Source organism: Solenopsis invicta, chromosome 13 (assembly GCF_016802725.1).
Source record: "Solenopsis invicta isolate M01_SB chromosome 13, UNIL_Sinv_3.0, whole genome shotgun sequence".
Lineage (NCBI taxonomy): Eukaryota > Metazoa > Arthropoda > Insecta > Hymenoptera > Formicidae > Solenopsis > Solenopsis invicta.
Window position 1 is genome coordinate 14,243,782 of NC_052676.1, and position 13,162 is coordinate 14,256,943.

A 13,162-nucleotide genomic window follows, 5' to 3' on the forward strand; every position below is an offset into this window, starting at 1 on the left:
TATTAACTTAATTTAGTTTTTAAACTGGTTATTAGGATTACATTTGTCCTTACGATAGTTTGTTTAATAATTAATAATTATTAAACCTCAAGTAATGTAATATTCCAAACATAAAAATTAGCTCAATATTAATTCCAGCGCTTATACGAGTCCTATTTTATTATCTTATTATTTTGTAAAATTAGGTAGCATATGTCATTTACATAGCAAAAACAGCAATTTTTCAAAAAAAAAATCAAATTTTTTTTTGGTTTTTTTAAAACTATATAATTTTCTAAATATCTTATTTATCTTATATACTGAATTTACGAGTTTTATTCTCCCATCAAACACAGATAATGTTATGGAATGCATAAAAATAAACATTTAAGTGCTTTTAGTTTCATTATTTTTCATGCATTTTAACATCATTTTTATCACAATCTTTAATTTTAATTTTATTGATAGCAATCATAACTCTTACGGATCGTAATATATATCTATAGAATATTTAAAAAATCCATTATATAATCGTTTATCCAAAACTAGTGGAGTTAATAAAGGATTGTTTATTTTTACGGCGGGATTACGTCACTGGACCGAAAATTTACGGCGCGATTCAACAGAGCGCGGCAATTCGTATCTCTGCGTCACTTGATCATCTGCGTAAGCTCGGCGTAACATAGACGACATCTTCCCCTTGCCTCCGTTCGTGTGTAAATACACTTTTGAACGAATGGATGGGAGTGGGAGCAACATCTCCCAAAGCATCATCATCATCGACGACAACGTCGGTGGAGGCAGCGCGGCGGCAGCAGCAGCGACATGGCTGTGGCGGCGGCGCCGTTCGTCCGCGCGTTTCTCGTCAGTTAAATCGCGATCGTCGTTGCGTGATCATTCGTTAACACATTGCACTTCATATACTCCGGTACGCGGATCGACCTACGTATGAAAATAAATCTCGTCGAGATGTAAGCAAATCCTGATAGCTTGTTCTAGTTACGTGCTGCTTTCTGTGATAATCTCTGTGACTTAATGACTATCTTTCTCATAGATTCATACACAAAAAGAAATACAAAGCATAAATTAAAAATTTTACTTATAATAAATAAACCAATATTTGTATAGGATTATTTATATAAAGTTGTATTCATTTTTCTAAGCGTTGTTTTATGTATTAAAATAATAAAATTCCAAATTATCGTAGATTGAAATAAAAAATTACATTATAAAATATTTTTCATCCAATATACCTAAATTTAATTAAAATGTTTTATATGCATTTGTAAATCACAATGTATAAATACAAGAGAAAAAATTGAATTAATGTTTTAAAAAAGTAATAGTAAATAGATATTTTACATTTATAGTTTCCATAATTACTAATATTTTACGAGTCATTCAACTTTTATTTAGAATATTTTCCTTTATTTCTTATAGTTTAGATATTCACTTTGAAAGAAGAAAACTGATTCTTTTCAAAGAGATATTTCACCCCCTTAACGTGCGACTCAGCACGTATTGAAAAATACATATCTCCTATTTTTGTCTACATTTTAATATATCCAAAATTCATTATAATCGAAGGAGGACATTGGTTGTGTTCCCTTGTTAGTTCTTTCGATTTATAATAATGATCTATAATGGGGATAATAATATTGATTGTTATGTGTCATGTTTGGACTGTAAAAATAAATTTGCAACAAGACTTTGAAAGTATTCTGAATTTATTTGTTAACTTATTATTAACTTATATTCTATTTAAATTTCAATAATTAATGATTATTTTTTTCAAGATAAAACTAGAAAGGGAAGCATTGTAAGATTCTTTTATTAAAATTCTGCGCTTATTCTCTTGTTTGTTTTTCAATGCGTGTGTGTGTGTGTGTGTGTGTGTGTGTGTGTGTGTGTGTGTGTGTAAGTGTGTACAGGGTGTACGAAAAGTGTGGAAACCTCTAAATATTTCCGTTCCCTTGTATTTTACAAGAAAATGTTTCAGACAAAAGTTGTAGGGTTTTAAAAGATATATTTACTAATATTATCAGTTTGACTTGAGATGGCATTACTAAGGTCATATTAAAATTACATTAATTTTTTGAAATAGAACATCCTATTTTTAATTTTAGAATTTGATAGCTGGTATCAAGAGCTTTCAAAAACACTATAAATAAGTTTATTTTTGTTAAGTACTTTCTGAGTTATGACGTTTGAAAGTTACAGTACACTGTAGCTTTTAAACCCCATAACTCGGAAAGTACTCAACAAAAATAAACTTTCTTGTAGGGTTTTAGATAGGTCTTGACACCAGCTATTAAATTCTGGAATAAAAATAAGGTGTTTTATTTAAAAAAGTTAATGTGATTTTAATGTAACTTTGGCAACCTCATCCAAGGTCAAACTGATAAAATCAGTAAACAAATCTTTTGAAACCCTATAACTTTTGTCTGAAACATTTTTTTGTAAAATGTAAGAGAACATAAATATTTAGGGGTTTCCACACTTTTCGTACACCTTGTATACACACACACACACACACACACACACACACACATATTACCAAAGTTTCCATGTCAATCACATCTCATTAAATTCCTAGAAACAAGCTTAAACAATTGCGCGGTGTGTAACGTCTGTGAACAAGCAAAGAAGAAAAAATAACTTTATAGTGATACTCGCGCCATATCAAAGGCATTATCATCTTGAATGATGATGGAGCGATTGATGCTGTTAGCCTTTCTAGCCACAGTAGCGTTATGCCACGAGCCGTTTCAAGTGATCTTTGAATGGAAGTCAATTAACTTCCAATGGCCATCAGAAGAAAAAGAGCAAATTGCTATAAGGCGTGGCGATTATATACCGGCGAATAACTTCATAACCACTGTAAAATTTTGGAAGGATAAAATGTATCTAACGTTACCGCGATGGAAAGACGGCGTGCCAGTGACGCTAGCCGTTACATCGTCAAAACCGATCAACGGCATAACAGCGCCTAAATTGGAGGCCTTCCCCAATTGGGACATGCAGAAACTGGGTAATTGTGCAGCATTCCAACTAGTGCACAGCATAGAGATTGATCCTAAGGGTCGCATGTGGGTGCTCGATACTGGTCGGCCTCTCAGGGATCCATCTCTCAGGGAATTCAAAACCGAATGCTCGCCACGCTTGGTTATTCTTGATCTCAATGACAACAGCAAGATTCTTCGTACTTATGAATTCCCTGAGCACGTAACTAGTCGCACAGATGCGTATCTCAATGACATTGTTCTCGATCATGAGGACGGTGGTATGGCATATATCACTGACACTAGCAATACCGATCCCGGCATCATTGTGTACTCCTTAAGGGATAACAATTCCTGGAAAGTCCGACACAACTCTATGAGAGCGAAGTCAGATGCAGTTGGATTCATGGTAGCAAAGACGCATGTGATTAATCCAGTGCACGTGGATGGCATAGCGCTTTCACCAGCGAGCAGTCGCGACAGGTAGCCAGATTACTGCTTTCTTTATGAGATAAAATTGATTTCTTTTTCCAAACATCCCCTTGTTTACGAAGTTTCTTCTTATTTTCTGTTCTTGTTCTAATAGCACATTTACAAATGACAATGTTGCGTGATGTCTTGCACTCATAATTAAACGATAAACGTAGAAGCAGCCCTTACGGAAAATGACTATTGAGATCTTAATACTCATTGTCAGTATTGGCAATATTAATAGCGTTTTCGACTGCAGTTGATTTTAAGTATTCAACAAAAATAAACGGACGATCGTCCGTTCTAATTGGACGATTCCGACAAATGACGACAAACCTGGGTTAAAACCCACTGCAGCCGAAAACGCTATAAATTGGCAAAGGCTTTTTTGGCCAATACTCAGTATTGATGAATATTCAGTATTAGTATTGGCAAATACTCTTCTATGAATTTCTTTGAAATATCCACATAAATATTATATTATTACACCACATAATCCTAATAACAATATTTTTGTAACATTTTAAAAAGCATTTTTCGTCAAAAAAATTGGGAATTTTCTTTCGGAAATTCCTAAGTAGCCACCCATCCAAGTTGTGACCGCGGTGGACGATGCTTTACTTTTGCAACTGTTGAGAACTGAATCTGTTGTGATAATCTATGAACACCTACTCTAATACGTGTATATAACTAATAGATTAGGTGAATATATGTTGAAAAGATGAAACATGTACAATTAAAACATATTATTTATGTAAACATATATAAAATGATAGTTCTTTACTATTTTCACAAATAAGCGCGGAATAGCATCTGGAAGAACTTTTTTATTTGTTTAAATAAGAATACAACTAAAAAATATATGTTAATATAATACAATAATTAAATATGAACAAATTTTTATTTAAAAAACGTTTAAAAAATATTGTTTCCTTATTGAGATGCATATGAAAGTTTTTTCATTCATGGACCTATCGATAATATTTATGTTTCTCAATAGTACTGTGTTCAAAAAAAAAATCTTGGACTTCATATAGTAACTGTCAATACTCACAAGGAGATGCTACGAATTGTAAAACACGGAATCAGATGAGCCTTAGTTTATTCGAAAGGGGGGATCGAGGGTATAAAAAGTGTCAGAGCGTTTGAGTGCATGAGTTTTTGTTTCAGAGAAATTTGCATGTGAAGTTTGGCATTCGCCGCTCGGTGCGTTAAGTACTATGGCACGGTAGGTTAAAGCGTGGAGCGCGATGACTGAGGAAACTAGGTGCGCGCCTTCTATTTTGTCCTCGGCGGCCGCGTGTGTTTGAAACCTCGCAGTGCCAATTTTTTTTTTTTTTTTTTTTTAATAATAGTTACATTTATCAATTGTAATTAATTTTTATTATTCTTAGTAAGATATTAATAGTTATATATTATTTGTTATATGTAATAAAATGTAATAATCAGAAAGTTTGCATATTTATTCTAGTTTATTTATTTATTTTTATTCATTATACAATTCTGACATTGCTGTACATTGTTCTGATATTATTGTTGGCGGAGAAACAACAGAATACGCAATATGATGCAATCAGAATTCAATCGTTAACACACTATTTATTATCTGCGCCGAAATTTAAAAATATGCTACAATTTGCTTGGTCAAAGTTAGCACATAAACGCGAAATTTTCAAACACGTTATTCTTTTATACAATGTTCATGGTATACAATCATTTTGTGTTTCCAATGTTTTTAAATTTTCCAATGTTTGTAAATTTTCATCCACAACATTGTACAGCAATGTTAGAATTGTATAATTAATAAAAATAAATAAACTTGAATAAATATGCAAACTTTCTGATTATTACATTTGGTTACATATCTCAAATAATATATAACAATTAATATCTTGCTAAAAATAATAAAAATTAATTACAATTGATAAATGTAGCTATTATTGAAAAAAAAATGGCATTGCAAGGTTTCAAACACACGCGGACAAAATAGAAGGCGCCACCGAGGACAAAATAGAAGGCGCGCACCTAGTCTCCTCAGTCACCGCACTCCACGCTTTAACCTACCGTGCAATAGAACTTAATTTGATGAGCGTTTGATGAATATTTGATAAATTTGAATAGAGCGTTTGATTGCATGGACTTTTGTTTCAGAGAAATTTGCATGTGAAGTTGAACTTCACATGCAAATTTCTCTGAAACAAAAGTCCATGCAATCAAACGCTCTGACACTTTTTATACTCTCGATCTCCCCTTTTGAATAAACTAAAGCTCATCTGATTCCGTGTTTTACAATTCGTAGCATCTCCTTGTCAGTATTTATCAATACTTGACTATTTCTAATACTTGAGTATTGATCAATACCAGTTTCCAATATAGTATTCACCAATAGTAACTGTCAATACTTACAACAATACTTTAACCTTCATCAACACTCAAGTATTTACCAATACTGACTTACAATACTCAGTATTACAACTTGAATACTAAGTATTGAAATCTCAATATTCAGTATTAAGCCTCAATATTTATTTTCTGTAAAGGAGAGCAGCGCAGAAAAAAAATATCAGTAGCGTGTGCCCATATACACTGCTAGTATTAAAAATCTATGGTTTACATAATTACAGATTTTCAGTACTAGAAATGTATTATCGATCAGTAAATTACAGATTTTCAATACTGGAAATGAATTTGAGAACGCAACTATGCTTCCACAAAATGGAAAATAAAAAATGTCACAATATGGCCGAACTTCACAAAACAAAGAAATGACTATGTCTAAATTAGCAATAACATTCTGTTTTCTTATCTATTCCTACTTTTAGATATTTCTATTCCTACTCGCTTCCTTCTCTTCATTATCTTCTCTTGTAGTAGTAAGTAAATAAATATCAAATATTTTAAGGAGATACTTTCATCGAACATTAAAAAAAGTTCATATAGATATGAATCTAGAAACACTTAGTTTGTAAGATAAAAGAAATTTTATTCTAAAACAGTGAAATAGGGTTACTGCACCAGTTGCTGACAAATCACCAGTAAATGATCATTTTTAAAAAGTATTAAAACAATAAGACTTTTAAATAATAAATTGCAAATTAATTGTATTTTTTATTCTAATTTTTATAAAAATTTTATTAAAATATTATTTTTTAATATGGTAAAAAAAGGTAATTAAAATTTTATTTAAATGTTCATTGACTGGTGCAGTAATTCTATTTTGAAAACTAAACAATTGATATTTTGACAGGTCTATTTTACTATTTTTATACATAGAATAACTAAATGATTATCCCTAGTAGCACAAAATATTGGTCCAATATTGGGGAATAATGTAAACCTAATATTCTATATCGGGTGTAAATTGATTTTCAATATTGGTCCAATATTGCAAAGTATGATATTGACTCTTATTTAACCAATATTGGAGTTGCAATATTGGTCCAATATTGAAAAATCATGTAAAACTAATATTATATATTGGGTGTGAATTGATTTTCAATATTGGTCCAATATTGCAAAGTATGATATCGATCCTTATTTAACCAATATTGGTTCAATATTTAAAAAAATATATAAATACAATATTATATATATATTGGTTATGCATTAGGTTTTCAACATTGGTCCAATATTAAAAGGTTGACACTTTGTCTTATTTAACCAATATTGGAGTTGCAATATTAATCGAATTTTTTTTCGGACCCAAGCGGTCACCCATCCAAGTCGCGACTCTGGTGAACGATGCTTGACTTGTGTGATCGCTGCGAACTGATCCCTCGTGACGACCTGTGAACACTTTGTGCTAATACGTGTATATAACTAATAGATCAGGTCATATACGTTATTGAAACAATGGAATATGTATAATTAAAACCTATTATTTATATAAACAAATATAAAATTATAGTTTTTTTACTAATTTCACAAATACGGAATAGTATCTGGAATAATTTTTCTGTTATTTGAGTAAGAATGCAATTAGAAAATATATATCAATATAATATAATAATTAAATTAAATATAAAAAATTTTTATAAAAAAAATTTTAATAAAAAAAATTTTTATAAAAAAAATTTTTTTTAAACAATTGAAAAATATTGTTTGTTCATTGGGATATAAATCGAGATTTCTTCATTTATGGACCTATTTCGTCTAATAATATTTACAATACAATTATTGACTCGTAACATTGGCAGCACATCGGCAGCACATTAATATTTCTCTTATAACTAATATTTGCTTTAGATTGGAAAATCTTGGCCAATAATGCATTTCCATGTGCAATATCGTATAACTATTGACTCGTAACATTGGCAGCACATCAACGTTTTTTTTATAACCAATATTCGTTTTAGATTGGGAAATCTTGGCCAATGCACTTCTAATGTAAGTGCAATATTGTACAACTATTGACTCGTAACATTGGCAGCACATCAACATTTCTTTTATAACCAATATTCGCTTTAGATTGGGAAATCTTGGCTAATGCACTTCCATTGTAAGTGCAATATTGTACAATTGTTGACTCGTAACATTGGCAGCACATTACCGTTTCTTTTATAAACACTATTCGCTTTATATTGGCAAATCTTGGCCAATGCTCTTCCAATGTAAATGCAATATTGTATATTAATGGCGAGCAATATTACAAGTACATGTGCAATTAATTCAATTACCAATATTGGCTCTTCATTGGGAAATATTGGCCAATGTACTTCCAACATAACCAATGTTTCGCCAATGTTAACCAATGTAAAGCCAATGTACTGTGCTACTAGGGATATTATGTAAAAAATCACACAATTCCATTAAAAAAATGAAACCTTCATATAAAAATCCAATTATTCTTTCAAAAATTAATTTTACAATTTCCTCATTAATTTTTACAATTGATTTTACAGCTTTCTTTATACCAATAGAATTTTTGTTTAAAATTTATAATATGTTAATTGCTTTGTTTTCAAGATATTCTGATTCACTATAAAATTTCTCTTTAAATACTAAGTGTTTCTAGATTTATTTTTGTATAAATATTTTTTAATGTATGGCTGATGGGAGTATATTCGAAAATATTTGACATTTATTAATTTACATCTTATCAAAACAGTTCTTGTAATAAAATTTAAATGATTTAAAATGCTCATCATTGGCATTCAAACTTAATATTTTATGCAAAGGAAGCACGTTTTTTGCGACATTGCGGGACAGTTGGTAACATGGCCGTAAATGGACAATCTTTGGGGTGAGGGATATTGCTATCTGTGGACGGCAAAATGGGCAAAATTAATATTCTTGTACGGTTTTGCACGCGCACTTTTGTCGAGAAACTGTGACTGTTTCGTGACGCATGCGCTGAGCATAGAGTCGAATGCGTGAACGAAGGAAGTACACTGAGCTCTCATAACCTGTAATTCACGGACTTAGGAATAGAGGGACGGTGTATAACCTAGAGCGGTGAGGCCACAAACTTAGGAATAGAGGGACGGAGCATAAAGTTCTACTTTAGGCAAGAGGGGGTGTTCTCTCAGGCATGCAGGGAGAATCGTTCTCCGCCATATTGGTTTTAAAAAACTACATAGACCCTAGTAGCACAAAATATTGGTTCAATATTGGGAAATAATGTAAACCCAATATTCTATATTGGGTGTGAATTGATTTTCAGTATTAGTCCAATATTGCAGAGTATGATAGCGACTCTTATTTAACCAATATTGAAGTTGCAATATCGGTCCAATGTTAAAAAATCATGTCAACCCAATATTATCTATTGGATGTGAATTGATTTTCAATATTGCAAAGTATGATATCGACCCTTATTTAACCAATATTGAAAAAAAATAAATACGATATTATATATCGGTTGTGCATTGGATTTTCAACATTGGTCCAATATTAGAAGATTGACACTTTAACCAATATTAGTCGAATTTTTTTTTTAACCCAAGCGGTCACCCATCCAAGTCGCGACTCCGGTGAACGTTGCTTGACCTGTGTGATCGCTGCGAACTGATCCCTCGTGATGACCTGTGAACACTTTGTGCTGATACGTGTACATACATGACTGGTAGATCAAGTCAATATACCTTATCAAAAAAATGGAATATGTATAATTAAAGCACATTATTTATATAAACAAATATAAAATTATAGTTTTTTTACTAATTTCACAAATGTGGAATAGTATCTGGAATAACTTTTCTGTTATTTGTTTGAGTAAGAATGGAATTAGAAAATATATGTCAATATAATACAAATTAAATATAAAAAATTTTTATAAAAAAAAATTTTTTTTTTTTTAATTTTTTAAACAATTAAAAAATATTGTTTGCTTATTGAAATGTAGGTTTCTTCATTTATGAACCTATTTTGTTTATTGATAATATTTACAATACAATTATTGACTCGTAACATTGGCAGCAATATTTCTTTTATAACCAATATTCGCTTTAGATTTGGAAATCTTGACCAATAATGCGCTTCCAATATAAGTGCAATATTGTATGTACAATTGTAACATTGGCAGCACATTACCGTTTCTTTAAAAAACAATATTCGCTTTTGATTGGCAAATATTGGCCAATGCACTTCTAATGTAAATGCAATATTGTACAATTGTTGACTCGTAATATTGGCAGTACATTACCGTTTCTTCAATAAACAATATTCGCTTTACATTGGTAAATCTTGGCCAATACACCTCCAATGTAAGAGCAATATTGTAAAATTGTTGACTTGTAATATTGGCAGTACATTACCATTTCTTTAATAAACAATATTCGCTTTACATTGGCAAATCTTGGCCAATGCACCTCCAATGTAAATGCAATATTGTTTATTAAGTGGCGAGCAATATTACAAGTACATGTGCAATTGATTCTATGACCAATATTGGCTCTTTATTGGGAAATATTGGCCAATGTACTCCCAACATAACCAATGTTTCGCCAATGTTAACCAATGTAAAGCCAATGTACTGTGCTACTAGGGGATATGTGTCAGTGACATCCTGTTTGCGCTGTGTTAGTGCGATAAAGTTAGGTTAGGTTATGTTAGATACTCGAAATCATTCGTCTTATTCATTAACGTTAATTCACTCTTTACAAATAAAAATGGTAAAATGCATAGTACCAGGATGTTTCACGATAAATTCTTTAGAGAAATATAAAAATAAATTTCAGAAAGTGTTGAAACAAAATATAAAAATTAGTTTCCACAGATAAGAAATTATATTAATCTTATTAATACGTAATATTTTATTTTTATTAATTTAAAAAAATATTTCCTTTGTTAATACTATTGATGTATGTATTTGTTGATACTTAAAGCAAAAAAGAAAAAAATTATTTTAAATTATTATTTTTTATTTTATCAGAGTTTATTTTTTAATTTGTTTTTATATATAAAATATTATTTAATATGTTTGTTATATTAGCTTATTACATTGGTAAATGTATTATATGTTATTAATGAATTAAAGAAAAATTTAATGTAAAAGATTAACAAAATTTTAAACTTTATTATTCTGTACTGTTTATTTCATACATACATTGTACATGTTTTAATCTGTGCAATCTTTGAAATCAACATGGCACCTCCCCCCCCACCCTTTGCCGCAAATGTGCCCCACCCCTGTAGGTTATGCACCGTCCCTCTATTCTTAAGTCCGTGGGTGAGACACGTTCGCGGCGGAAGGGACCGCCATATTAGTTTCTGAGATTGCACACATGGAACATGTAGTGTATACAGGGTGATTCAGAACGACCCATGTGTCCCTGTAAAGACGTATTCTTGGATAAATTCTGAGACGATTTTTCCTGTACAAAAATTTTGTCCGACGCTTACTTTTTGAATTATAAGAGGATAAAGTTAGCAAATCACGGGTGTATACACATAGTAGACAAAGGCAGCGCAACTTACCGTCCGACGCAGGCGCTTAGCCGCCCCTTGCACCCTCGACCAGGGGACTCCGCTTTCTGGACTACCCGCTGGGGGGCTTTGCCCCCCCCCTCTCCCCTCAGACCTTCCTCGCTACGCAACATAGTTGGGGATATTGCGATACTCATCTGTGCTTGTTTTTCCTGGTGTAACGCGAAAAAGTGTACTTCCTTTCCATAAAATACTGTATGCACCATGGAGCCCAGCGCGTTCTCGACTTCGGACGACGCTGTTTTCAGTACGAGGCGTAGCTACGCGCGCTTCGCGCAAAGCGCGCATAGCTACGCCTTGTACTGAAAACAGCGTTTGAAGTCGAGAAGCTCGGCTCCGGGGTACGTAATGTACTATTCCTATAATGAAATTTGATATAAGATTTAACAAACAAAAATTTTTATGTTTCAGGCAAGTCTATTATTCGCCTTTGTCTTCTTTCAATCTATATTCAGTTCCGGTGTCCGCTCTGAAGAACAACGCGACGAATATCGATCAATACGTGAAGGAAGTTGGACGGAAAACTTCACAGACGGATGGCATGGCGATGTCGTCGACTGGTGTGCTTTACTTTGGTCTACTAGCTGACGACGCCATCGCTATGTGGGATACCAAGAATACAGTATCCTTTACCAACGGTCAACGAATCATATCGCGCGATCATGTACTGACACAGTGGCCCGACAGCTTCGCTTTTGATGAGGACGGCAATGTTTGGTGCGTTACCAATATGTTGCAAAACTTTTTAAACAGTCGCGTTGATGTCAACGTACCCAACTATCGTCTCATTCGATCACGCGTAAGTGTTAGGAGTTACCAATATTACGAGAACGGCACGGCGCCTGAATTACCTGAATTTACCGCTGGTGCTGATTCCGTCAGAATTGCATTCGCCGCCCTGTTATCTATCATTTTGATACTTATCGTGAAATAACCGCTTTATAGCAAAATCCTACTAAAGTTATGAACGTTGTGTACATGAAGAATTTACGAATTCACATTAAAACAATCGATCACATTACAACTCTATTTTCAATAGAGTTTACATAAAATAAAATTAATTAATTTGGCCTTATTCGGTTCAGGTTACATTGTAACACACAATCGAAACTGTTACTCTCAAAAACATTAGAAAGTATAAACTGAAATTAGAACTAAATGTGGTATTCAGCATCAAAATTTCTTTTTTCTTTTTGAAAAGATAATAGACTAAAACCCGTCTTTAAATGTTACAGATATTGATAGATTATTTATTAGCATTTTTATAATTTGTATTATAACTTTCTTTTGTTTTAAATAAGACTTTTTAAATAATTTTATTAAACTTTTGAACAATAGATTTAACTCATTTCTCATAATTAATTCTGTTAAAGTAACAGATGTTTCTAAATAAAAATAATATTTTTATCAATAAAAGCGCTTTTAATCATATATTATAGTTTTTGTTATACATATTATAATATTTTAGAAATAAATATACACATTTACCGATAAAATAGTTCAAATATGAGCTATATGATAATTGTTTATTGTCATAGCATTATATCCTGAAAATTTAATGATAAATATGATGAAATATTAGAAGATTAATCAATAATTGATAACAATTTAATAATAATTAATAATAAAAACTGGAATTTTTTGTGAAAATTGTTTCCATAATATTTCATAATATTTTCAAGAATTTTTCATATTTTAAATTTATGAGAATTTCTGAAAAAATATCTTTTTTTCAGATTTATAAAATTTTCTTCAAAAATTATAAAATGAGAAATCTTATTATA

The 13,162-nt window shown here is 31.6% G+C and overlaps 1 protein-coding gene across 1 annotated transcript; it reads left to right on the plus strand.

Annotated features, from left to right (window-relative positions):
• The first annotated feature begins 793 nt into the window (after positions 1-793).
• On the plus strand, positions 794-12,809 carry LOC105192829 (protein yellow). The gene is made up of 3 exons (XM_026140198.2): positions 794-950; positions 2,576-3,464; positions 11,790-12,809. Exons 2-3 carry the CDS (start codon positions 2,683-2,685, stop codon positions 12,310-12,312), a joined length of 1,305 nt encoding a protein of 434 aa, XP_025995983.1. The 5' UTR covers positions 794-950; positions 2,576-2,682; the 3' UTR covers positions 12,313-12,809.
• The last annotated feature ends 353 nt before the right edge of the window (positions 12,810-13,162 follow it).